Source organism: Camelus dromedarius, chromosome 4 (genome assembly GCF_036321535.1).
Source record: "Camelus dromedarius isolate mCamDro1 chromosome 4, mCamDro1.pat, whole genome shotgun sequence".
In the NCBI taxonomy this organism is placed as follows: domain Eukaryota; kingdom Metazoa; phylum Chordata; class Mammalia; order Artiodactyla; family Camelidae; genus Camelus; species Camelus dromedarius.
The window spans coordinates 10,921,333-10,949,185 of NC_087439.1; the positions used below are offsets into that span (position 1 = coordinate 10,921,333).

Sequence of the window (27,853 nt, forward strand, 5' to 3'; positions counted from 1 at the left end):
GGGGAAATCTTTAAACTGGTGTAAGATTAGAACTGGACCTTCTGCAACTTGAAGTATGCTTTAAATACTAAAAATAAGATGGTCTTTATAGGTACAAATGATGGCCTAGAAAGAGAAAACAGGAGTTGAACCTTGTATAGATGAAGACAGCAATTAATAGAAAAACAAGGCAGAGGACTCAGCCATTTACAAAAACAACAGTGATAAACTCCCAGGAATGAATCTGGGCTCAAGCCAGGAGGAACTCAGGGAGCTGAGAGTGGAAATAGGCACTGGAATCAAAAATCCAACTCCCTGGAGGAAATGAGACACCTCCTGTGAGGCAGAGAACAAGAGTCAGATTGATTACTTGAAACCAGGGAACTGTATCTTCTAGATACAAACAGAGGCTAAAAAAGCTCAAGTCACAAGTTCAATTTCAAATGAAAACAAAGTGCTTACCTGAAATGAAGGGAAGAATTAGAAATATCAGTGCAACCAACAATCAAACCACCATATCCTGGCTCAAGGACTGGAGGCAATTTCTCTGAAAGATCCTACTATAAGACCTTCTTCAGAGCTGAGGACTTCAAAAAGTCAGGGCTGGGGCAATTTCAAAACTGCCTTATAGGAAAGGGTTATTAGCATGGCAAGAAGGAAAGAAAAGAAACCCACTGAAAGAAAACAAGACAAGATAAACTCATAAACAAAAAACTACAAAGCATGTAAAGAAATCTGATGCTAAGACAGACAACCAAAGGAACCCAAGAAATGGGAAAATTTACATCCGAGTAAGTAGAAAGGATAATACAATCTAAAAACGAGTTTAAAATAAGTATATTAAATGTGCTGGAAGACAGAAAGGAAGGTGCTTATGAAACTGTAACAGCGTATTCTAAGAAATGAGAAATTAAATGAGTCATTAAATTAAACATTCAGAAGAAGGGACATGGAAAACAGTACGGAGAGTCCTCAAAAATCTATAAAAACAGACTTACCATATGATCCAGCAATCCTACTCCTGCCATATATCCAGAGGGAACCTCAATTCAAAAAGACACCCACACCCCAATGTTCACAGAAGCACAATTTACAATAGCTAAGACATGGAAACAACCTAAATGTCCATTGACAGATGACTGGATAAAGACGTTGTAGTATATTTATACAATGGAATACCATTCAGCCATAAAAAATAATAAATAATGCCATCTGCAGCAACATGGATAGACCTGGATAATGTCATTCTAAGTGAAGCCAGAAAGACAAAGAAAAATACCATGTGATATCACTTACATGTGGAATCCTAAAAAACAACAACAACAACAACAAAGAGACAAATAAACTTATTTACAAGACAGACTCACAGACACAGAAAACATATTTATGGTTATCAGTGGGGGAAGGGGGTGGGAAGGGATACATTGGGAGTTCAAGATTTACAGATACTCACTAATATATATAAAATAGATAAATTAACAAATTTATACTGTATAGCACAAGAAACTATATTCAATATCTTATAGTAATTCATGGTAAAAAGAATATGAAAACAAATGTATGTATGTCCCTATATGACTGAAGCATTGTGCTGTACACCAAAAATTGACACAACACTGTAAACTGACTGTACTTCAATAAAAATATATTAAAAAAAAGTGAGAAGTGAGGAGACGGTAGAGGCTTCAAAGAGGAGAAATTACTGCTGGCATAGTGGGAAAATGAATAGATTAAGGAAATATGGTAAGAATTCAGATAGCACTGAAGGCCTAACTTGAGCTTACTGGCCAAAAATTAAAGAAAGACCATTTAACAATATTGCATTTCACATTTACCATCTACATGCAGAGTAGACAGAAATGGATCTATCCAGGATTAAACTAGATGTGTACCACAGGGGAAGGGTCAAGAAATTTGAGGATCCATGCAAAGGAGTAATTATAAGTGACTGTGTATACGAAAGTGAGAAGGAAGGAGGTACTCTGATAGGTATGCAGCAAATAATGAGGTGAATCAAAAAAGGAGACACTGATATGACTCCCAAGATCTTTCACTTAAAAACTGCAATGTTTGCCTCAGTTCTCTTTACCAAGTCCAAACTCCTCAGACTGATATTCAGTGCCTTTCCAACTTACTCAATTATTTTTAATGACTATTACTCTAGCATAACTGTAAAGATCCAATCAAAGTGATAACCTGGATATTCTAGAGTACCCAGATCTCCCCAGGTCTTTCTAAAGACTTCCAAAGGTTATGCTAGAAGAAAGAATCAGCTCCATAGCCAAAAAGAATTAATGTAAGTTGTTAAAAGTGGGTCTTATCTCCAAACTCCTAGCAAGTCTGCAATTAAATAATCACTGAAGCAAACTGCTGGGCTACCAACACAACTTTGTCATAAGAAACTCTTCTGTGTAATCATATATATTGTAGTGATATTTTACATGCTGGGATGTTTCCACAATTTCTCTGGATACTCCTCTAACTAGTTCCACCAAAAAAACCCAAAAAACAAACAAAAAACCACACCAGCAATTGGCTTCCTATTATCATCTCTTACTTTGATTCTTTTACTCCATTCCTAATAATTTAAAATATTTTTCTTTTAATATAACAACATCAGTCATGACTAAATTTTTACTAAGATCTGCAACGTTTTATGAATCCTAACCATATACTGGTATATCTCATTTCCTTCTTCTTTATTAAGATTAGTTAAAAACAAAACAAAGAAGAATTCCCTTCAACAAGAAGTAAGGTCTGCAGCTGTTGAACCGGTTTTTCGGAGGAGGAGACATAGGTTTATTACATCACTAAGGGAGTCTTCAGTCATATTCCTTGGAGAATGTTGTTCTCCAGGTCAGGTATCTCTTCTCCATGCCAATGTAAACAAAATGTTGGCCAGTTGTCAGGAACAAAATGTATGAAGTTCACTACGTACCATCAACTAGAATTAAGGCTACAGCTTGTTGTTAGGAGCAGAGTCTTAGGTAATTATCTAAAAACAAAACATCTGTGAGAACAATTTCTTTAGAAATAACAGGAACACTTGTTTTCCCTACTTAAGCATAAAAATTAAAATGTATCATTAAAAAAGCCACAAACATTTTTCTTTTGATCAATTTCCTTTGAATTTTTCTCTTTATCAATTCACTAATTCTCTGAGCCCAATATTATTATCCTTCTCACCAGCCCAAAGAGCTCAAAGCAGCTGAAGAGTATATAACAAACTAGAAATGGTCAAGAAATGAAGAAAAAGTGACAGAACACATCCTCCTTGTGCCTCCTGTCCTAGTATCTATGCCACCAAGGTTAATGTCAACTCAGGAGGACAAAATTCTCACAGTGATTTCATGTGACTAAAGTAAAAGTTACTTTATATGAACAGAGGATGGGAAATTTTTAGATTCTTGGAGAAGGGGAGCTGAAGAAGAATATCATAGCTAAATTCACGTGATTCATAATATCTAGGAGAGATCTGGCAAATCACATTTTAGGCAAGAGACAGAGGCATATGGAGAGACAGATGAAGAAAGACAGGGAGTTTCCCCATCACAAAATTATGTTCAAATTCTGTCCTTTACATAAAAGCATCTCACATGCAAGCATTTACAAATTCTGGAAGCAAGGTATAACTGATGATGTGGTATAATTTATATTAAAAATGTAAGAAGCATGTGGTGGTAAGAGATTAAATATTACTGGTGCAAGATGATTTTATTTTTGCAAATCTATACAAGCCCTATATGCCAAGGATATAAAATAAATGAAAGAAATGTGGTATTACTTTCAAACCCTAACACACAAAATAATACCCTTTCAAAGCAATTAACAATGGTTTAGAAATGAGTTTGCCTGGACCCAAACAGTTAAAGTACCATGGTTCAAATGATTACTACTCCCACCATCAGAGCATGCTACACTGCTTGCTCTGGAAGATGGGACAACCATCTTCCAACTTTTTTCAGTTTACATCTGTGACTATATAGGGAAGTAAAACGGATCAAAGCTGAGGATTAGTGTTCTTATGCCTGCAAAGCCAGTCATTTCCACCATACTCTTCTTCCTGAAACCCCGAAACACCATAATCCTCCACTCCTTACCCCTTTCATCTATTGTACTGTTTGGCAAGATGGACATATGACATACATGACATTAGGACACATGAAAGTTATAAAGCAGGGTTATTAAATCAAAATAATTTTTAACATATCAACCAAGCAAATATGCAAAAATCTAGTAAATAAGAGAAACTTACATAATTAAGGCTCAGCTAATCCTTTTATCCTATGAAACAAGCAAGCCCCCTCCCTGTCCTCCATTCAGGAGACACTTCAGTTTTATAACCTGACATGTTTATATGGCACCTTTTACATATCAGACAATGTTAACAATAAAGACTGACCCAAGTGTTATAAATAGCAACAGTTTCTGAGTCAATACTTTAGATATAAATTAAAAAGTCCCCTTAAAGTGATTTGAATGTATATTTATGTATGACTGAAAAACTGTGCTATACACCAGAAACTGACACAACATTGTAAACTGACTATAACTCAAAAAAAAAAAGAAGAAAAAAAAGTGACTTGAATTATATTGATATTACAATATTTGTAAACTGGCTGCCTTTAAAAATATAGATATTATATACACAGTAGGACAAATGAAGTTTGTTCTTCTCTGTAAATTCATTTAAAAGTATATCTACGATTACACTATCAAGATTATAAAGGTTAGATTATACTCAGAGATAGGTAAATGCCTTTGAAATGTTTTTACCATCAAAAGAAATAATGACCTTAAGAGTTCATATATGGGAGTTTAAGATTTGCAAATGTTAACCACTATAAATACAAGAAGAGACAAACAACAAATTTCTTCTGTATAGCACAGGGAACTATAATCAGTATCTTGTAATAACATTTAGTGAAAAAAATGTGAAAACAAATTATGTATACATATGCATGACTGGGACATTATGCTGTACACCACAAATCGACACACTGTAACTGATTATACTTCAATTAAAAAAAAAGAACTCAAGTATTTTCATGTGTGAAAGTGTGAAGGTCACTAGCTTTGCTGTCTTTCTCTAAGGTTCTCTGCCTACAAAAATGCAGCTGAAACATAACCAACTTAATTCAAGATTTTAAAATGACTTATGCCAAGTAAAATTAGCCAAAGCACTGAAACTGAATCACATGGTCTTGGAGTTCTAGGCTGGTGGCTCCCTCTGATCAAACGGACAGTAACCAAGTAAGGTGTTTCTAGACTATTTTAGTTCCTTAATCAAGGATGTAGGATCGCTGACCCCTTAAAGCATAATAAAAATGCACAATATAAGTAAGTTGGTGACAATTTATTTAATTTAGGTTGAGCTACCTGTAAATTCTTCATATCTCTGGAAACAAGTTGTATATTCATCTTGAAAACACCAGTAGCAACAACAAATATTCATAATATTTGATACGAAATCCTGAAGCATTATAAGAATTTCTATAAAATAGACAAATTTGATTCTACTACTTTCCAGTCTCAGACCTTAACTTCCCCTACCCCCTTTCCTGTCTTGCCCCATCACTCCTCCAACCCAGTTTCTATCATCAGGAATTTACATATAAACTATTTTATAACAAGGTTTTCAAACAAAGAAAAACCATGATGTGATTCTCCCATCACTTAAATGTAACAGTATTAACTTTAATTCTAAGTACAAAAATGACCACTTTCAATATAAACTAAAGATCTTATTCTTCAATTATAATCTTTCCATATTTCCCAAAGTTAAGATTGTGATAAGATACATAAGGCACTGCATTAGAAGTCTGACCTTCAGACTTTTAAGATTAATTTTAAAGTGAGAGAAGTCAAACCACAGCACCTTTTAAGAGATAAGGAAAGCTCTAGTGTTATTATACCCCTTTTTGGTTTCTATTGGAGAAATAGTAGATTCTTAATCATACTCACACCCATGAAAGCTTTTCTTTAATAGCATAAGCTAGAGTTTCTGTACTTAAAATTTTATGATTTTAACTCCTTTAAGAAAGAAGTCACCGAAGATAGTACTTGACAACTAGAATCCGAGCTATGTAATGTCTTAAACAATTATGAGAGATAAATATTAGTGGCCATTTTTAAGCACACTAAATGATGATGGACTTACCAAGGTAGGGAGCTGGGCTACTTATGTACCTGTTCCTACTTAGAGGATACATTAAAGAATACTTTGAGCATCCATCCCCTTATGTATGACTGTGTTAAATTCACACTGAAACCTGCCTATAAATTTTTCCTTAAATATTACTTACTTCTAGTTATGTCTTCTATTGACAAGCTATATTATATTTGCAACCAAGAATCCAGTAATAAGGTCCTCCAAAACCTTCATCTATGTCTAGCAGAGATGGATAAGACTGACCTCTAACTCTGAAGTGAGAAGGATGGTAAACAGGTTACTTTATTTATAATGAAGCTTCATTATCTTGAAGTATGATAAATCCTCAGCCTATAAAACATCTTCAAATTATCATACATATAGTTTAAAAGTTTGAAAATTTTGTTTAAAAATTTTAAAACTCTAAAAAGACAAAAGAAATGCTTCCCTTATATCATTTCCTATTACATCAGAAATATACTTCTTCCAGTTAATTTGTCTCTATAATTAAAAGCAAAGAGCTTAGACAATTTTACTGTCCAACTATAGAATTATATTCTGAAATTAATAAAGGACCAAAGATAGTAACATATGCAAAAGTTGAAAGTGGTTAAAATGATATGTGATAACCTATTAAAAGTGATATGGTTTTGGCTTCAGAATTTTACTTTAAAGGTTGTACAAGGCCAGATTATGAGGCTATTTGCAAACCTGGGAAATCTACTAGATGCATTAGATAAAAGAACAATGAAAAGACAAAAGTAAATACATGTTTCATTCTGTACAACCGTTCAGTAGTAATGTAACCATTTAGTTAAACATTGGTTAATCAGTTAATCATACAAAAGTAACCATTCAGAATTATCTCTCTACATGAGTTACATTAATATGATTTCTGGACCTTCTGGTAATTTAAAATACTCGTATTTATTAGAAAGTAAGTTCTTAATTTAAGATTACATTAATTATAACTATAGAATCTTAGGCACTTAACTGAAATTAAAGCCTGGGTTACTTTAAAAGAATTATAAATACTGTATAAGAAAAAAAAATACTGTATAAGAGTAGTTTTATAAAAATATCACCAAAGGCTGATATATTATGCCTGAAAATGCTTCCTTTCATGTGTGCTTTTAGTATGTCTGATTCTTTTAACCTCAATCTATTTGTATGGCATGTAGTTGTGTGATAATGGGCAGCTTGTTGGTAAACACAAATCTCCTGAGACAACTTCTAAGTGATGTGTTAACATGTTAAAATCATTAAAAAAAAAAAAAAAACTTTCCAAAATTATGATATACATATCCTTTTCAACACAAAAACACATGTCATTATCATTGATGGCATATAGCTCCTTCAGATCCTTTTCCCTTTCACAAAAGAATTCAATTACAAACAACGCTACCCTACTAGTGATTAAATATAAAAATAACTTCTCCCAACTTTTCCTAATGTGATCAATCCTCTGTAAACTCTAGGAAATGTATACCATCAACTTCCGTGACAAAGAGTCCCAATGCCTAAGAGACTTAACACTCATATGTCAGTCATGGCTGCAGGGCCAGGAAAATGACCATCATGATGGACTCCTGCATTCTTCACATTGTGCTCATGGACAAAGTCAGTGTAGTTTCTATGTGCAGGCTGGGGTGGGGACAAGGCCCCTGTGTTCCACTGGTTTCCACCACGTTGACGGCAGTCACTGGCAGCAGAGAGCCTGGATGGTTGGGGAGTGGGAGGGGAGCACAGTTAGTTAATAGGAATAGGAGAAAATGAATGTGTATGAGGTAATAAAAGAGAAAGGCAATGGGACCAGCATGCACCAGTGCTACAAGTAGTTATCAACATCTACTCCATGCAGTGCTAACATTCAAGATAAACAAAGAGGGGAAAACCTACAAAGTTACATGTAATGGAAAAATGTCAATATGGAAATATGTATAAGAAATCAGTCAATTAAGTGAATTAAATAAAGAGGAAATTTCACAGAGAGCAAGACACTGTATCTGTCCCTGATGTCACTATCAAAATTAAAAGCAGAAATGTCATTTAAGGTTCTAATGAGAAGAAAAAATATTTATAATCTACTTAATTCAAGTGTTTTGAAAGGACAATTCTACATAAGGACAAAGCCGTATGCAGAAAAGGGCGATTGTGAAAAGTTATTTCACAAATCAAGTGATTTCAGAAAACTGAAATCCAAGAAGCAAAATTCAGAAATAGTATTATAAAAATCTACCCTCACAGAGGCCATGTAAGTTTACATCAATGTGCCCAATTAAGTGGACAATCACTGTTTCTTCTATAATCAAAGTTTATAGGACCTCAGAATGAAATTCAACAGGTACAGATAATGTGATAACATTGTAAGCCCCCTCCAGGAAATAGTTAAATAAGCATAAGCAATATAAATAAGCCTATGAAAGTAAGAGAGTGAAACATGCACACAAGCAGCTCCTGGTTAGAGATGATCAGAGTCCTCCAGTAGAAAGAAAACATGTGCCAAGGTTTTGTGACGTGGCAAAAAGGGCAGCACATATTTAAGATAACTACAAAGGGAAAAAAAATCATCCTAATTATAAAAAAAAAAAAAGAAAATGCCTCAGAATAGATTTTTAAATGAGAGTATTTTTCAAACTCAACCAAAACATGAATCTTCATCTTTTTTCCTTAAGGAAACTAAAAACAAATTAGCTAACAGGATTTTTCAGAACAAACTTGGAAGCCTTTTTTTTTTTTTTACAATAAAATCATCTTTCCTTTAACTGAAATATAAGTTGTTCATCCGCTCTAACCCATAAAATTCACAATCCTTAACATAGGGTCTATGAAAATTTAGGAAATTAAATTAGGTTTATGTTCTCCCCTACATATGCAAGATTTTCCAAATATTATTCAGCTTTGTTTATTAATAATTCATGGATTTAAAATACATAAATTATTTCTCAAAAGATAGTTTCAATATTAGATAATTCTACGTTATTAACATATCAAATCATTCACTGAAATAATGATGTCATTCAGAAGATACCAGCAAGAAAAAGTTAAACAACTGGACAGGGAGTAGGTATAGATTAAATTGGCTAAAAGTTATCTGCCAGAAATAGACTAATCCGTTATTCTGGCCAACTGTTCAAACCTAGGGAGTATTTCTAAATTTTATTAACTTATCGCATTTCCAAATTTTATTAACTTATCACTTTCTAAAGGAGGACTGTTTTATATTTATCTAAAAGTATTAGTAAGAATCAAAGCATGCAGAAACAAAGAATGAAACGTAGAATACATTTTAAATTAAGGCTGGGGAATCCATTAGCTCCAAGCCAGGTCAGTTCCATATTCAGTTCCATGCCACTGTTAACATACACTGAGGCTCACTAGGTTTTGAGGATCATCATTTGATTCCATTTCAGCAAAGGAGGTCTCAGCACAAGTACACAAAGGAAGGACATACAGCTCCAAATTTTTCATTTTTCTTGATATTCAATACTCTCTGATACAATATTCTCTTTTTAAAGGCTGCATCAAAGGTACTGAGTAATGACTAACAAATCAAGTTAAACAGAATTAAATATGTATTAATTAAAATTGGAGGGTGGGAGGGTATAGTGCAGTGGTAGAGTGCATGCTTGTTAGGCTGCACGAGGTCCTAGGTTCAATCCTCAGTACCTCCATTAAAAATTAATAAATAAAAATAAAGTAACCTAATTACCCCTGCCAAAAAATTTTAAAATAAAACAGGAAAACTAAAGATTCAGTGTCATAATACAGATGCAAACACACTAGACTCTCATTTTATACTAATATAAAAGGTAAGCATGTATTAAATGAGTTCTTTTATAGTTCAAGTCTCAGTAGTGTTTCCTTGCTAACATCAAAGAGATAAAATATAGCTGCTAACGGAGCTGTGTTTTCAGTAAAAAAACTGAAGAAACTTTTTAATGGCTTAAAAAAATAGACCAACATTTGACATTTAGAAGTCTTTATACTTGAAGTATGTGCCCACATGTACACACAAAGCACTCCCGCACCACACTCTCAAGCAGAAAGGGGAAAAAAGGATTTTCCTTAAGGAAAACACAGCCAGGGGTGTGGGAGGGAGGAAGGAAATCCCCTTAATCTTGGAAAATAATCAAGTTATTTGGAACTGAAGTAAAAATATGCCCAACCATCAAAAGCAAAGCACCCTGCAGTTAGTTCCAGCCATAATAAACAGTGAAAAACAATTACATAGCAAAGACTGAAAATAATCACCAACCACTGTTGACCCACCACCATGAAGGAAGAACTGGTTGCACAGAAAGCTGACCAAAACCTTGAGATCACCACAGAAACTCATTAGATTTCAGGTACTACACAAACTAAGAGCAAGAGAAAAAGAGAAAAATCCTATAAATTATTAAGGTTCATTTCATAAATAGACACAAAACTTGAACAGATGATGCAACCAACATGCCATTCAGTCAAATAATTCCCAAGGAGCCTCCCACGCCACATACATTTATTTGGGGAAGGATGAACCCTATTGATTAATCCCAATAAGCCACAAAGTATCCATATTTATGTACTTACTATTAATCTAAAAAAAAAAAAAAAAGACTCTGGGAATCTAAACAAATGAAGTATCTTCCCTGTCATCTGATTCCCCCCAAATGGAGTATTTCATGCTTTGTTTATATTGAACTATATTACATTTCCTTTTTGGCTTTATCTTCAGTTCTTAATGAAGAAACACATCCAAAGCAGCAGCAGCATGCTGTGTGGAATAACGTCTAATGAATATATTATCCTTATGGATCTGGGAAAAGGTCTATAGCCTGGCACTGAAGGCTTTTTCAACAGAGAAGCACCCACTCGGCTCATGTTAACCAAAGTAAGGAGAGAAATGATGTTCTTCATGTAGACAGCTGCACTCTCTTCTTCATCTATACCCCTTATTTTTCCCATCCCCATACGACTGCTCAGTAATATGCTGCTTTTCAGCTTACAAATATGAATAATTTGCTTTCAATAATATTTAAAGTACTCTAAGATTACGGCTGGGGATTCAGAATACTATCAGGCAAGCAGTATTTTATTTTGGTTTAACGAGTTAACAAACCATTTCTTGTCATGCTGGTCTGCTCCAGGACTCCTTGGAAGATTCTCAATCTCTACTAGCACAGGACCAGAGGGAACAGAAGGAATCACAGGCAGAGTGGATCTCACACCCCAAGCCTTTGGACACAAATTATAAAAATCATCTATTTTGCCTAGATAAAAAGATCTCTTCACCAATAAATAGAACATTAACATGGAAACTATCTATACAGTGAACAGATATAATAGTAAACATAGTAATAAACAAATACTTGAATGATCTATTCCACCTTAGAGACAGATTGATAATTTAACTGTACATTAGTATTTTGTTCATTTTACAGAAATTACAGAGACAGAAATTGTTTTATAGAATACACGTTCTATTACAATGTCTTAGAAAATAAAGTAACAGGTCTCACATTACTGAGCCATCTTACAGATAAGAAAAAGAAAATGCACAAAATTTCCCCAAGGTTATGCCACTGTGAAAATTCAATTAATAATACTACAGTTTGTCATAATTAACAACAGTGTTCCACTGCTTCAGAAGCTTTAATTGTCTTACCTGTTGGGATCCATTACTCTGAGTTGAAACATTATTGTGCACACTGTAATGAGGAAAAAAAATTACCCTTGGCACATAAAACTAAGAATGTAAGATGTCCAGAAAACATTAGCTTTTATAAAAGCAAACATACCTACAGGCAAATACTTGCTTTTCTGCTCATTTGACATTTCCATATACCTCTATTTCACTTGTGCTTTAGATATACACTTCACTACTAATTTTATTTATTTGCTGGACAATGTCTGTCAAAGACGACAAAATAAAGACAGCAGCACAAATGATTCATTAAATACAAGGCATCAAGCACAAATATCCACATAAACTTACCTGTCACTTCTTTTGTATATTCCTACCCACTCAAGATTTTCTGGTGTCAGCAATAGCTCAGCATTTTATAACTTGAAAGGTTTTAGTATAAACTCAAAGTCAGAAACTTCTCTGTATACCCTTCTCCAAATGAGGTATACATGTTTTTAAATTTTCAGTTTAGGCTGCGCTCATTCCCCTCCTACCTTCCCCGACAAAAAAAAAGAAAGCACTTTAAAAAAATCAACGTATAATACAAAATAAACAGAAACCTCAGAACAGCTAAAAAAAAGAACAAATATTCAATGAGATAAGAACTCAAAGATGAGATACTACCACAAAAGAGTAAGGTAAAAAAAAAAAAATAGTTTACTGACTTCAGACCTTCTATGCTTATGAGCATAGCTAGTATCCTAAAGTAAAGAATTTAACTAAGATAACTGAAAATACATTCAATGTTATAAAAAAAAAATTCTTTCAAAGTGAGAAAATAATCTACGGATTTAAGGAGAACACTGTTCCAGGGAAATGAGATACAGAATTAAATGCATTCAATTTTCATTGTTTTATTACTGACCTTCAAGGATAAGGAAAGAATACTTCAGGTACCCTAAGGAGACTTAAAAGCAAATCACTGCCAGCATCAGGTTAGCACAGACTTCTCCATAGGAATACTCAAAGAACATTACACCTGCCAAGATGCCATTCTAGTAAAACAACAACAACAACAACAACAACAACAAAGGACAAAGCTTCTCAAAACACAAAACAAACTCTGAATACCGGATACAGGAGCCTTTCTTAGAGAAATGAGAACAAAACAAATGATGTTGATCTGATAATGAAAGACAACCAATAAGAAAGAACTCATGAATGAAGAGGCCTTGCTAAAAAATTGGGTGATGAGGAGTAGACCCATTTCATACCCTGTTTCTTATTAACTACATCTCTGTTACAAGTTAAGTCACCAGAACCGTCACTGCCATTGTCTGGGTTCAAATCCAAACTGTGCCCCTAGCTCTGCTCTCTGAACCTCAGTTTCCTTATTTGCATGGGACTGTTAGGAGGATTTTATAAATGTTAGCAAAGCACAAAGGACAGTGACAAATACAACTAATCAACAAAAAAAAATCTTAAAAAAATGTGTAGTGTACATCTGTTGCCAAAGCCAGTGTAAAGAATGTACCTGTCAGGCACAATTTCTTTGTACTGACCATGATGTTCCTAGAATATACTATGCTATATTAAATAACTCATTGTTCCCAACATTAATGACATCTCATCCAACCCGTCTGGGACAGAAATTAGACTCACTACTTTATGGTCCCCTGGGTTACTCTCAGAAGCTTTCCCTTTAACTGGGAATGATTCCAGTAGGTGATAAGTAAAAGATGAATAATAACATGAGAAAAAAGTGCTTATACTAAGTGATGTTAACTGGATTCCAGTTCCTTGTTTTGAAACAATTTGAAATATTGAAAGCACTACTTTGTTATAGTTATACATTTTCTTTCACCTCCACTAATATGAAAAGAGCAAACGCTTCTCATTACTGACCCAATCTAAGCTACCCTTTCAAAGGACTACCTGCAATAACTGACTAATTTTGCTCTTATACCCTCTCTATTCATCTTTCCTCCACCATTTCTTCTTGTCCTCTCTTCTGTCTTCAAGACTCTATCTGCTAAGCCTGTGCAAAAAGTACTAATAAATGAAATGTGAACCAGCCTTTCAAATGTCACCTCTTAAGATACTCTATGTTAGTCAAGACTCACAAGGGAGTAGTTAGAAAGAGAATAGTACAAGGAAAACTAACATCAGCCAATTTAAAAACCTGTTATTCAAGTAAGCACAGTATAAGGTCAAGAAGCTTTTTAGGACAAAGAGTTGTGCTTTTTCAAACAGTACTGTTTTCCATGGTTCACTGGAGTAAAACTGACCACGCAAACAAAACTGTAAGGGCAAGAATGAAAGGGCATTAACGCCAGTCCAAGCTCAGGATCTCTCAAGCACTGTTACGAGTAGTGCTCAATAACCTGCAGGAAAGCTGGGTTGCATTCCTAAAAATTTATTCTAATTAAAAAATAATAAAGTATCACTGCTTAAATATCCCATTTTTGCTGCATTTTCCATAGCCAAAAACATCACTTGAGAAGATACAGTAACATTTAGTTATTTACATTGAATTAATATTAATCTTAATTCTAGGAAAGAAACTATATAATCATACTTTTTGGTCAGAAATGTGTATTTCAGAACATTTTAAAGAAGGACAAACTTCTGCAAATAAAAGCCTTGATTTTTCAATTACATATCATTGCATGAATGCTTTGTTTACATTTCTGCTAATTTTACCAGGTAATCTTCTTCACTTAAAGCTCTAATATTCTGTCCCAGCCTCCTTTTCAGGAAAGCAGGACATGATCCATTAAACAAATAAGCAAACAAAACCGAATAAAATACTTTAAATATAAAGAACACCTCTAACATTTCTCCACCATTTTTCTTAAAAGCATAGCTTAAAAATAACTCTAAGGAAAATTAAAATGTATAGCTCAGAAAAGGAAGAAAATTTTGTTTTTTACCTAGTTAAAAATTCACAATGGAAAGACTCCCTCAGACTTCCTCCCTACTCTATCCATTTATTTATCTTTAACAGCTTACTGACAGTTAAAGGGAATTCAGGGGAATCCTTACTTAAAAAGCAGAGTGCTTTTGTGATGAATCACTTATCGCAGCCTGGCTTTAATGGTTTCCTAAGTTGGGAAAAAAAAAAAAAAAAAACTGAATGGGATATCTCAAGGTAAGGCTGACCATACTCAGTAACCCAAAACAAACAACTTCTCCTTTTGATGAGCTATAGTTATACATCCACCACATAGGAGTATAAACAAATTAAAAAAAAAATAGATTTGTGGGTATGTCCTGAATCTAACAGTTTAACAGGCATTCCCGGAGACTTTGATACATACCAGTGGTTGAGAAGCATTATATGAAACTATACATTGTAATATATACACTATTAAAATTAACTGATTCTAGAATGGTGGCTTGAGGACAATAGCAGACCCTCTCCCCAGCAAAACAAATATTTAGCTGGTCAAATTATTTTTTAAAAAATCATTAAAAGCCATACATCAAGTGGAGAAACATTTATTCAAGAAAATCTACTATATCTTAGAGATGAGTCTGACATTTGAGGCACAATTTACTCCCTTTCCCCATTCTCCCAAGTTCAGTGTGGTGGAAGGTGTACTCCAGGTGAGTGTGGCCAAGAAGGTGGAACTCTCTTCTAGCAAGCCAGAATTTAAATCAGCTATTTTAAATATGCTCCAGAACTAAAGAAACCAAATGTAAAGAAATAAAGTAAAGTATGCAAACACCATGTCCACAAGTAAAGAATATCAATAAACACAGAAATTACTGGAAAAAATAAAGGAAAGAAAGAAATTCTGGAGTTGAAATGTACCATAACTAAAATGAAAACTTCACTAGAGGAACATAAAAGCAGATTTTAGCAGGCAAAAGAATCAGTGATTTGAAGATAGGTCAAATGAGATTATCTAGTCTGAGGAACAAAGAGAAAAAGGATGAGGAAAAATGAACACAGACTCGGAGACCTGTGGGTACCATCAAGTATAGCAACATATGTGTAATGGGAGTCCCAAAAGGAGAGGGAGAGAGAGGAGTAGCAAAAAAAAAAAAAAAAAAAAAAACCCTGAAAAATAATGAGTGAAAAATTCCCAAATATGATGAAAAAATGAACCATGCTAAAGCAACCAGAAGAGAACTGGACTCACAACACTTACATCAGACCAAATAGACTATAAGACAAAAAAGAAACTTTTTTTTTAATAAAAGAATAATTATAAACATATACATGCTTCACAAAAAGCCCAAAATACATGAAGCACAAAGAACTGAAGGGAGAAACAGACAACTGAACAATAATAGCTGGAGCCTTTAAGACTCCATACTTAATAATAAATAGAACAGGCCAAGATCAGTGATGAAACAGAAGTGAACAACAGTATAAACCAAGCAGACCTAACAGACATCCATAGCACATTACACTTAGCAGGAGGATATACATTCAAGTGCACACAGAACATTTTCCAAGACAAATCACATGCTAGGCCATAATACAGGTCTCAATAAATGTGAAAGGATCAAAGTCACGTGAAGTATGTTCTCCAATCACCATGGAATAAAATTACCAAAAAAAAGAGAGAGAGAAGGGAAAATTTAAGATACAAGAAATAAGCAACACACTCCCAAGTAGCCAAAGGGTGAAAGAAGAAATCCTAAGAGCAACCAGAAAGTAATTTGGGATGAATAAAAGTGAAAGTACAAGATAAAACTTATGAAATGTGATTAAAGCAGTGCTTAGTTAGAGAGACATTTATAAGGTATAAATGTAATATTTAAAAAGAAATAAATGTTATAGTAAAAAAGACAAAAGATCTCAAATCCCAATAATCTAATCTTCCACCTAAAAGACACTAGAAAAAGAAGAGAAAACTAAACCTAGAGCAAACAGAAGGAATGAAATAACATACCAGAGTGAAAATTAATGAAATAAGAAATAGAGGAACAGAGAAAACTGATGAAACCAAAAGCTGGTTCTGTGAAAAGGTCAACAAAACTGACAAACCTTTGCAGACTGACCGAGGGAAAAAGAAACTCAAATTACTAAAATCAGAAATGAATGAGGGACATCACCACAAAGCTTACAGAAATAAAAATGAAAAAAGAGTAATATGAACAACTGTGTACCACAGATTAGATAACTCAGATAAATGAACAAATTCTAGAAAGACACAAACTCCCAAACTGCCTCAAGATGAAAAATGAACTATGAATAGACTAATAACAAGAAACTGAACTGGAAACTTAAAAACTTCACATAAAGAATGATGGCAAGATGACTAAATAAATGGTAGAATTCACCATTAAAGTCTTCTTGCCATCTTTCTTTGTGTGAAGTTTTCTTTACAAACTCTCCTCAAAAAACAGAAGAGAAGGAAGCATTTTCCAACTCATTCTGTGAAGCCAATAATACCCTGATATCAAAACCAGATGGAGACATTACAAGAACACCACAGACCGTATCTTTGCTGAATACAGACACTCAAATCTACAAAACTAGTGAACCAAATCCAGCAACGTATAATATAAAGAAAGATTATACACCATGACCAAGCAGGATTTATCCCAGGAATAAAATGAATTGCTTACCTACAAAACAATCTTTGTTCTTTGACCTCCTTGTGTGCAAGAACCATAATTTATTCATCTTTATATCCTCATTCACATGTCAATAACAAATGTACGTCATTCTCATTAGGAATAGCACATCTAGCCAACTCTACTCTTTTTCTTTAAAACTGCTTTAGTTTTCTTTGTGTCAGTTTTATCTGGCACTATGTGTTTATCTGTTCCCTGCTATATCCACAATGCTCAGGGACAAGTTAATAAATCTTTGACAGATCTTCAACAAATATCTGTTTAATGACAGGAACTACATAAATGTTAAAACATTCTATTATTAATTCCTAAGTTGTAAGACATTACCCACCTGAGTTCTTCAGGTTTTGCTGTACTTGCTGACAAAAAAAAAAAAAAAAAAAAAAAATCCCATTAGTTTCCTCCTACATGGTAAACACCTTTACTATTCACAAGTAAATCTTGATTAATTGCTTTGTAAGCTGTTTCCCAACTACAGATTTAAAAATCTTCATTTCACAAGGGTTCTAGCGTTCACATCATTAAAGTGAATAATGACAATTATTTCCATTTTTAAATAAAGCAATAAAATAAGTATACACTTTTTTTTGGAAACAGAACCACCTGCAAGCTTCTAAAGTGAGCTCAGTGACAATGAAACATCATCAGTGGAGTCTAAGAGGTAACTTAGGGTTTTAAACAAATTGAAGTGGTTTCACTTATAGCTATATATTATTAATTTATAGGCACGTCAAAAATTATGGCTATAAATCAGTTTTTCTAAAAATTGATACTGCCAAACATCAGGTCACAGCAGTTGCTCTTGGATAACTGGTGATGACTCTGACATTGGACAAACTTAAAATTCAATCGTATTTTAATGTAAACTCAGATTCGTGAAACCAAACACTAGTTTTGGTTTATTCATCAAAGTAAACCATTCTTTTTATTACACAAGTAACTTAAACAGCACGTAACAGTTATGAATTTGGGAATGTCTAGGTATGATGTACACTGATGATTAAATTTAAAAATTATACTTAACAGAATCTTTAATATTATTATAATACAAAATAACGTTTACTTAAAATGTATTCATCATATACCCATGTGTGTTTTTTTTTTAAAACCTAAGGGGATTTAAGAGACTATCATGAATGAGACCTGGAAGTCAAAAAGAGAGGGAAAATATTGTTCTAGAGAATTAAAAAACAGTAAAAACAAAAACTGAATACAAACTCAGCACAGTGTCTGACTTGCAATTAGTATAAAGTTTAATCTCAGCTACAATATAAGCAGTTTTTCCTCCTGTGTTTTATTAAATTGATTATGCTAGAACCCAATGCAATAAAGAAGAGCACTTTAGTTGACTGGAATAGACTTAAGACTGAGACAACCTCCTCTCAAGGAAACAATACCAGCACAGGATGAACTTTCAAGAAGAACAGTCCTTAGAAACAGGGTTGTATTTCACCTTTCATTTGTAGAGTTCGTCGAGAGTATCGTTTGCTGGGCCTTCTCTCAAAGGACGCTGATCGTCTTGCTTTGTTGGTTTTTGTGGTCTGATACTCAGTTTTCCCACTAAAATACATGAGGCATATGACTGAGAGTAAGAGAACTTGAAGTCTACAGTAATCAGATACACATAAGTGAGAGAAACTCTACACTGAGGTTCTCCCTAAAAGAACCATTCTGAACCTGGAAAACAGTGGCAAACCACTTCATCTCTCTATGCCTCAGTTATACAATTGTAAAATTACCCCAAGGAGTTGGGGTAATTTTCTGGCCTCTATGAAATAATGAAAGAAGTCACAAGCAGCTATAAACATTAACCTGTATCTAAATCGTGATCCTAATCGAATAAATCCCGATCGGTGAGAATTCTTTTGGACAGGGGCTCGGAGGCGGAAGAAGGCATGGTGCTCCACAGCACATTTCCATAAATGTTTGCATGCTTTTGGATGATCCAGTCTAAAGACAAATGTATGTTCTTGCTCTTTGCCCTGAAGAAGAAATGGATGTTAAGAGAGGTAATTAGTAACTCAAACAGTCCTGTCCCCTGCTACTCAGCTACAAATACAACCACAGCAATACCAAGAATCAAATAATAAAGCATCTAGTTTGTTTCCTGAAACTCCAACATTATTTATAGCTATCTCCAAAAAAAGGCAAATTAAAATCAAGCTGTCCATTTTCTCAGCCAATATAAAATTATTCCTAAGTGTTCTACTTTCACTGATATCATTTCTCAGATACAAAAAATGAGCCTTTATCTGCCATATTTATCAATAAATATTTAATTATAATTTAAAGGATCATATAAGGTCTCACTATATATATGTAACAGCCTTAAAAATGGCCACATTCTTTGTCATCTAATTATGCTACTTAATTACTAGTTAAATACTTGCAGGAAGCTAATTATACTAGTTAACATTCACAGACACTTTTCTAAGAATTTCACAAGAATTGCTTTAATGAGTAGACATTATCATTATCCCCATTTCATAGATTAGAAAACCTGAGGCTCATGAAGTTAAGCCCAATGTCACAAAGCTAGTAAGAGAGGAGACCAGAATTTAAACCTAACCATTCATTCTCCAGAGCTCTATTTGTTAACAACTAAGCTATATTGTGTCTCTAGAGAAAAAGATTTTCTAAACGCCAAAATTTATACCCAAAGATTTTCTTCACAGTCTCATTTATAATAGTAAAAATTGGTACAAAACCCTGAATGTCCAAAACAAGACAATCAAGTAAATAATGATCTATTTGAAAACTATACAGAGATAAATGAATAAAAGATGAACTACTGCATTACTACTTATTCATATTACAGAATATTATCTATATGTCAAAATGAATGAACTAGATCTACATCTGTTTAGGTAAAATAAGCAAGCTGCAGAAAAAGCCCTCAGATATATTTTATATATATTATATATAATATACATACATATGTAAATTTTTAAACACTCTACCATGTGTCATGATATGGTTATATTTACAAAACACTAGAAAATATGAGAATGATATCCTCCAAGAATGAGGAAGAAAGGGACAAGCTGGGGCTTAGACCTTAGCTGTATCAAATATACTCTTATTAATTTATGTATTTCTAGAAGAGATCTGAAGCAAGAATGCAAAAAATGTTATATCGAGATGAGTGAAATGGATATGTTTTATAATTTGTGGCACTTTCCAGTATATTTTGAATATATTTTGTAATTTAAATGACTTTATCATTTAAAAATACTTCATAAACTTTATATGTAGTTTCTTAATGTCCTTAATACAGGCAAAGATCCCTACATTTTAAGACACAAAATTTACTGGTCACAAATGAAATATTGTATAATTTTTCTATTAAAATTGAAACCCTCTGTTTTTAAAATTGAAACCTCCTATTTAAATTATTCCATTAAAATTGAAACCCTCTATTTATCCAAAGGATACAATTAAAAGGAGTCAAAAGGTAAACCAGGGATCACAAGGTAGTAGCAACATACGTATCTGACAAAGAACTGATATCCAAAATATACAGAGAACTTCTCCTATGAGGAAAAAAGCACATGACCTAACAGAAAAATAAACAGATCTTAACAAGTTCTTCATAAAAAAGAATATCCAAACATCTGATAAATGTATAAGTAAGTGCAAAACTGAACTAGTCATCAGAGGAATGCAAACTAAAACCCCCAAAAGATTCCACTATCAAAACAGCTAAAATAAAAAAGAGAATACCAAACACAAGCAGAAGAACAGAACTCTCACACATTGCGGGTGGGAGAGCAAACTTGTATAAACACTTTGGAAAACGGTTTCGCAGTATCCACAAAAGCCAAACACATGCATATCCCAGTGCTCGTGGCAGCACTCTTCTTAACAGCCGAAAACTAAAAATAACTCAGATGTCTATCAACAGCAGGATGGATAAATAACCAGTCTATTCATAATACTGAATATTATATGATACTAAGAATGGGCCAACTACAACTACTTGCTACAACAGGGCAGAAAGCTCACAAATAAAATGCTAAAATAAAGAAGCAAAACACAAAGAGAACATTCAGTCAAGTTTCATTATATAAAGTTCAAAATATAGGCAAAAACTAAACTATGGTGTTAAAGTCAGGAGAGAGGTTACCCATGGGAAACTGTACTTGGTGGGGAGCACAAGAGAAATTCCATAATTCTGGTAGTATCCTATTTCCTCGGCCCAGGGCTGATCATACCAGTGTATGAGAAAATTCAACAAGTTGTACATTTATTTTCACACTTATCTGAATGTAAGCTATACTTCAATGATATTTAGCAACAACTACACATAGAAAGTCATGGGAAAGTGTATAACCTCAAAAAGGGGAAAAGCTTTCTGACACAAAACCCAGAAGCCATAAAAGACTGATAAATTTCCCTATTTAAAATTTCTTAAAGTGCATGGCAAAACCACAGTAAGCAATGTTAAAAGACAAACAACAATTACATAAAATATGTATAACGTCCATGACAAAAGATAAAACTTGTAAGAAAAAAACCAATAATCCTGAAGAAAAATGGTCAAAGGATAGGAGCAGAAAGTCTGGAGAAAAGGAAATCAAGTAACTCAAACGTATGAAAAGATATGCAGTGTCACTCATAATAACAAAAATTAAACCTACAATGAAATTCCATTTTTCACCTTTCAGGTGAAAATGTGATTAATTTCCTCTAAGGAAACAGCCCTGTACACTGAAAATTATGCAACTCGATAGGCTCTCTCTATATTCAGGACAAGTGAACATAACCATTTGACTTCGCAAATCCATCTCTAGGAAATTATCGCACAGATACTTGCCAATTACAAATTAATTATATATAGTGAATAAATGTCAATTCATTGAGAATTGATCAAATAAATTCAGGTACACCATAAATACTATGCAATTTAGTTTGCTTTTATAAGAATGAAGAACATTTTTAAGAACCAATATAGTAAACATTCCAAGTTACAATGTGAAGTTTAAAAAAGGATAAGAGAACAGTGTATAAGCATGGAGTCCTGTGTATAAAAAAGAACTGATATACACATTTGCCTGTATAAGTGTGTAAAATACCCTTCAAAAAGATAACCAAGAAGCGAATACTATATTAAATCAAATCTAAAATGCCATCAACTATAAGATGCACAATTATTTTATGGCCCAGAAAGAAAAGAATCATCAATTAAATTATGACCATATTTCCTTATCACATAAAATTATATTTTATTCTTCTTGAATGATTCTTTTAGATTTAGATACAAGTAACATTTAATCACATCTGTGCTTACATAAAAAGGAAAATACTTGTAAAATAGATCGTTTTTAGATGTGAAATCTGCCTCTTCTGAATCATTTTCAACTTATTTGTTGACAGTATAATGATCATCTGTGCCATGAAGAGATTTCTTTTTAAAATGCTCTATTATTGTCTCTGATTTTCTTCTAAGCTGTGTGATAGAGCAATCCTTTGCATGGAACAGTAATAAAACTTACAATTTTCAAAAAACTTACAGCTGTTTCCTCTAATTTTCAGAATCTTCTTTTAGGTTCTGCCAAGTAGCCCTACTCACACCTCATTGTGTATACAAATCTTTTTAACATGTGCCTACTTGCTTTTATGTATATCCATGTACATTTTAAATGCATTACTTCGCATGCAGTAAAATTACTTTATTTTTATTTACTCACAATTTTGTCGGTTTTGAAAATGCACAGAATCACACAATCGCCACTAAAATCAGGACACAGAATAGTTCTCTAATTCCCCCAAAATTCTCTGTACTGTTTCTTTGCAGTCAAGGCGCCTCACTCCCCTAATCTGAAACAATTAGTGAGCTATTCTCTATTCCTATGGATTTGCCTTTCCCAGGTTGTCATACAAATGGCAGTCACAATCTTTTGAGTTGGGCTTCTTCCACTAAGCATAATTCATTTGAGATGCATCCATGTTGTATGAGTATCAATCAGGAACTAAATTTAACCAAAAAAAGGGTAATCCTTAGTATAAAAGGCTTTATTAAAGAATATTATTAGGTAGCTCTTATTGATTAATCTTTTAATCAAGTACTAAAGGGACAAAGCCATTTATAAATGTAATTTTTATACACTTAAGATGTATTATCAACAAAGAAACAAGAATAGTCTTTTATTTAATCTTTAATCTTAAAGGTAAAAAACTATAGTTTCAGGACTGTGTGACCTAAAGTAGGAAATTATTTAATTAAATTATTAGTTATACTATATTTCTATCTCACGGCTCTATAAAATGAAGTGCATTTCCCCTTTCAGATACTTAAGTTACCACTTAGCACAGTTCTTGTTAAATATGTAATACAATATAATTCCTACCTGGTCATCATCTTCTACAACCACCAGAGTTAATTTGTTCTTCTTAAAATCCAATCTGGTTATCTTGGGCCTATAACAATATGAGAATAACAGCCAGATTTCAAATACATGTACTCTAAACTGAAAAAAATTTGTTGTTACTTCAAGCACATTAATTATCTAACTTCTGAATTGAAAACTGGTTAAGAGGATAAACATAACCTGTACTGTCCAGTGAAAAAGCTCCCAATCTAAAAAATAGTTCAGATAATAGAAAAAATTTCAAAAGCAATCCCTCTGAAAAAATTTAAGCTGTTCATGTGTAAGACACCAAAAATGTTAAGGAAAAAAGAAAATGAAGAAATACATACACATGTATTTCATAGGCCCCTTACTATGGTGTAAGAGATTCTCTAAGCCTATATTAAAGCAGCAGTACAGGAATTGGATAAAGGAAAAACTAAAGCTTTTTAAAAGGGATTAAAAAACCAAATTATTGATCTTCAACTCTATTTTCTATAGCAATTTTGGTTAAAGATATGTTTAATTAAAAAAAATGTTTTTAAACCTCACTTTATGGCCCACTTTCCAACTCCATCTCCCACCAGTACGAAAATCCTAAGCAATTTACCAAATTTAACTCTGTACTTCTATGAACTGTGAATGTCAAAACATGATTCTCACTCTAATTTTTAAATATATCTTACCTAAAATACAATTATAAAATATAACTTGTTTATGAGAGCTGTACTAAATAAGTAAATAAATAAGTGTGATACGAGGGAAGAATGTAGCACTTAAGTGTAACAAATACATAATGCCTACTAAGTGTCACATACTCTAAGTGTTTTACATGTATTAATTCAACTGATTCTTGTAAGGCAGTACAAAAGATGCTTTATCTTTCTACCTAGGACATTCTTTGGCCATGAAGGATGTTCCATGTGCCCAGTGGACAAGCTGGAAGTGTCAGAGAATTAACACTAAAGGGCTGGGTAAATACACAGCCCAGCTTTCTCACCCATCAAGGGACAATTATAAAGGTGTTACACTCGGGTCTCCCAGAGAGTCTCTAGGAGGGACCTTTGGATGCAAAAATAAATGAAATACGATCTTCAACTTTTTAAGGGAAAATAATTTTCAACTTAAAATTCCACTCTCAGCCCAATTATCAAGAAAGCGTAAGAGAAGAATAAACCATTTTAAGGCATTCAAGGATTCAAATAATTTACCTCATTCACCCTTTTCTTAGGCAGTTACTTGAAGGTATAAAACAGAAAAAACAAAGCAAAGAAAGAGGAAAATATGGAAAGAAGACACAGATTCCTGAGAAAAAAGGGAAAGGAAGTCCCAAGAAAAAAGTTGTAGAGCAGCCTGGAAGAGCAAACAGTTCCAACTGGAAAAGAATCATTTCATGCAACCTTTGAAAATGTGAAAAAACTTAAAACAAAGGCAAGTCACTTAAAAAGATGTGTGGGGTGCACAAGAGCTAAAAGTACTAGAGAAAAAAAAAAAAAACTATACAGAAAGGAAATGTAATCCCAGTTTTGAGTTCAAGGATTTCACGGCTGATAAAGACAGGACCAGGAGATAGCAGTACTGCACGAGCTTTATTGATAGGTTTGCACAGGGTTGCGTAAGTGGGGACGTCCTTCATAGCAGGAGACCTTCCAGATAAAGTGGCAACAGGGCCACCACCTAGGAGGGGAGAAGAGTAAGGGAACTCCCAGGAGGGAGGACAATCAGTGAGGGGGCTTATGTGTCTAGGCAATGTCACTCAGCAGCACAGGAGAAGCCTCTGAGCCACAGAGCTCTGAAGGGCAGAAGTGGTTTGGGGTCTCTTACAGCTACAGGATTTGCTTTTCTATGGCTAACAAATGTGAAGTGCAGTTTGCAATGAGATACACACACCAGGCAGGTTCTAAATGGCTAAAACTAAACTTGCTGGGCTCTATTTAAAGCAACTGAATGTATAAGAATTTGAGGTTGGCACTGGCAGAGTTTGAGCTGACAGTCCTGGTATGCTGTGAAGAAGTAAACAGAGGGACCAATGTACAAGAGCCATCCTCAGCCCATGTATGTAACACCAGTACACCACTAAGCTCTACACAAAGACCTAATAATATAAACCAAGACACAATAGTATAAGTGTTATTTTCTAATTTTCAGCTTTTAGAAATGACCAGACAAAACCTGAAAAACTCAATTACAGTTATGAAATCCAAGTAATATTTTTGATGTAAAAGTAAATATAAAGTATGGACAATAGAAGTTGAGACACAGAAAGAGAAGCATAGCTTCAAAGTGGGGGTAAAAGTGCTAATATCTTCCTCTTACATAATAAGCAGTAGGGAGGAAAAAGACTGCAGAACAAGAAATACTAAAAACAGCGACATAACTACATGACGGGAGAGAGTGGCCATGTGAATGTTTAATACACATATAAAATATTTTTATTAAGGCATGTATTCTGACATAGCTTGAAAATAATGGAAAATACAACTAGAGGAGTTTTAAAAACTGCCTCACTGCCTTGGAGAGTAGAACTAAAGATGAATACAAGTATGACAGGAGAGAGCTGAAATTCATTTCTAAGCTTTTCAGAACTATTTGATTACCCATTCTATTTTATGCATTAACATCATATAAGTGCTTTAACTCATTCAAAAAACTATACAAAAATAATTATCTTTGACATTAAGTCTGCTTACCAAAAAAATAAGCCAATTTTGGTCTCTCCTTCAAAAACAAGGACTCCTGTTGGGGTTAGTCCCAAGCTATAATCATTCCCATCTCTAGCCTAATTTAAGGAGAGCAAAACGTGTTAGCTTTACTTGCATGAAACAGGTTTCACATTTTCACACAATTTAATTTTATTTTCACATTGAATTATTCTAATTATATACAGGCTAATACTAATACATAAGGAGTTTTCAACAACTAAAACCACCAGAACCACATTCTCAGAAAAATTCACGCATATCTAGTTCACTGAAACACTTCGTTGAAAACAGGTAGTTCCACTGCCATGACAAAGCTTTCCAGATTCTTCCCATATTCTAGTCACTATTCAATTCACAAATTTTGAAAAAGACTGCCTTTCTGGGAAAATTTAGCTTCTTAAACCAAAAATGGCTTAAATCACTACACAAGCTATATTATACTACAGCTTATCAAAGTCCTCTCAAGAAACTTTTTCCAAATTGTCAACTTTACTTCTAAAATTATGTTCATTTTTACAGAGCCTACTCAGCTTACATGACATAAGGTGATATGAACAGGAATTTAAAGAATAAAAAGTGCTTTAAGAACTTAAAAAAAAAAAACTTAAAAGCACAGACACGCCTTTTTTGAGATTTTGGTTGTTTTTCTTCTTTCTTATGATAAACTTTTCTGTGATTCTCATCATTCAGTATTTAAACTCAATCATCATAACCATTTATTTACATCTTAAGTACCCAGTTTTAGCCCACGGAAACTCCATAATCTCCCTCATACTGAAAAATTCCATAGTTACCTTGAATCTTGAAGGAATCAATTTTTTAAAAAGCATCACAACACAGTGCTCACCTTGACCATATGCATATCAACCCCATACATTTCTAGCCATTTGGCTTTATTCAGATAATTGGTTTCAGCTTGTGCTGGTGTCTGACCTCTGAAATTTAAAAATAATCATTTTTAAGATAGTAAGAAATAATAAATGAGTTTTACATCAAGCATAGAGATAGAAGAAAACAAATACGAAACCACTATTATGATGTTAAAGTGTGATTAAATGTCAAGTACCTGTATTCCTTCCATTTCTCAAAAATAGCCAGCTCCATCTCTTCAGTCTGAATAGGCACAAACCTGAACTCAGATACAAGTTCAGGGCTATGCTCAGCAAGATCATAGTCACCAAGTTCAGCTACAAACATAATTTTAACAAAGTTACATTTTGTTAATAAGTCTACTTCCTGCTGAATCCTTCTTTAATACTAATTAGGAAAAATTGCTAAGAAGATTAGAAAGATTCTTTCTTAAACTACCAGGCATTCATAACACCCAGACCACTACCAAAAATAAATCTAGCTTAGACTCATGACTTATTGTCTGTACACACAAATCACGTATTTGTGGTTGGTACTGTATTTTCAGTTAAAAGTCTTTCTCTTAATTCAGTCATACCTTATAATGCTTAGCTTTTGA

At 33.6% G+C, this 27,853-nt stretch overlaps 1 protein-coding gene across 6 annotated transcripts in view; it reads right to left on the reverse strand.

Moving 5' to 3' along the window:
• The window catches only part of EPB41L5 (erythrocyte membrane protein band 4.1 like 5), a 102,925-nt gene that overhangs the window by 49,401 nt on the left and 25,671 nt on the right, over positions 1-27,853 (reverse strand). For 4 of the 6 annotated variants that reach the window (XM_010979172.3, XM_031451259.2, XM_031451258.2 and 1 more), the window contains exons 8-16: positions 27,452-27,572; positions 27,233-27,320; positions 26,374-26,462; positions 23,684-23,753; positions 19,146-19,315; positions 18,787-18,893; positions 17,665-17,692; positions 11,778-11,820; positions 11,232-11,347 (exon numbers count right to left, since the gene is read on the reverse strand). In XM_010979172.3, the coding sequence (XP_010977474.3) occupies positions 11,232-11,347; positions 11,778-11,820; positions 17,665-17,692; positions 18,787-18,893; positions 19,146-19,315; positions 23,684-23,753; positions 26,374-26,462; positions 27,233-27,320; positions 27,452-27,572 (832 nt within the window). Of the gene's footprint in view, positions 1-5,320; positions 7,848-11,231; positions 11,348-11,777; positions 11,821-17,664; positions 17,693-18,786; positions 18,894-19,145; positions 19,316-23,683; positions 23,754-26,373; positions 26,463-27,232; positions 27,321-27,451; positions 27,573-27,853 lie in introns of those variants that run through there. The other 2 variants (XM_031451261.2, XM_031451260.2) reach the window with 2 other exon arrangements.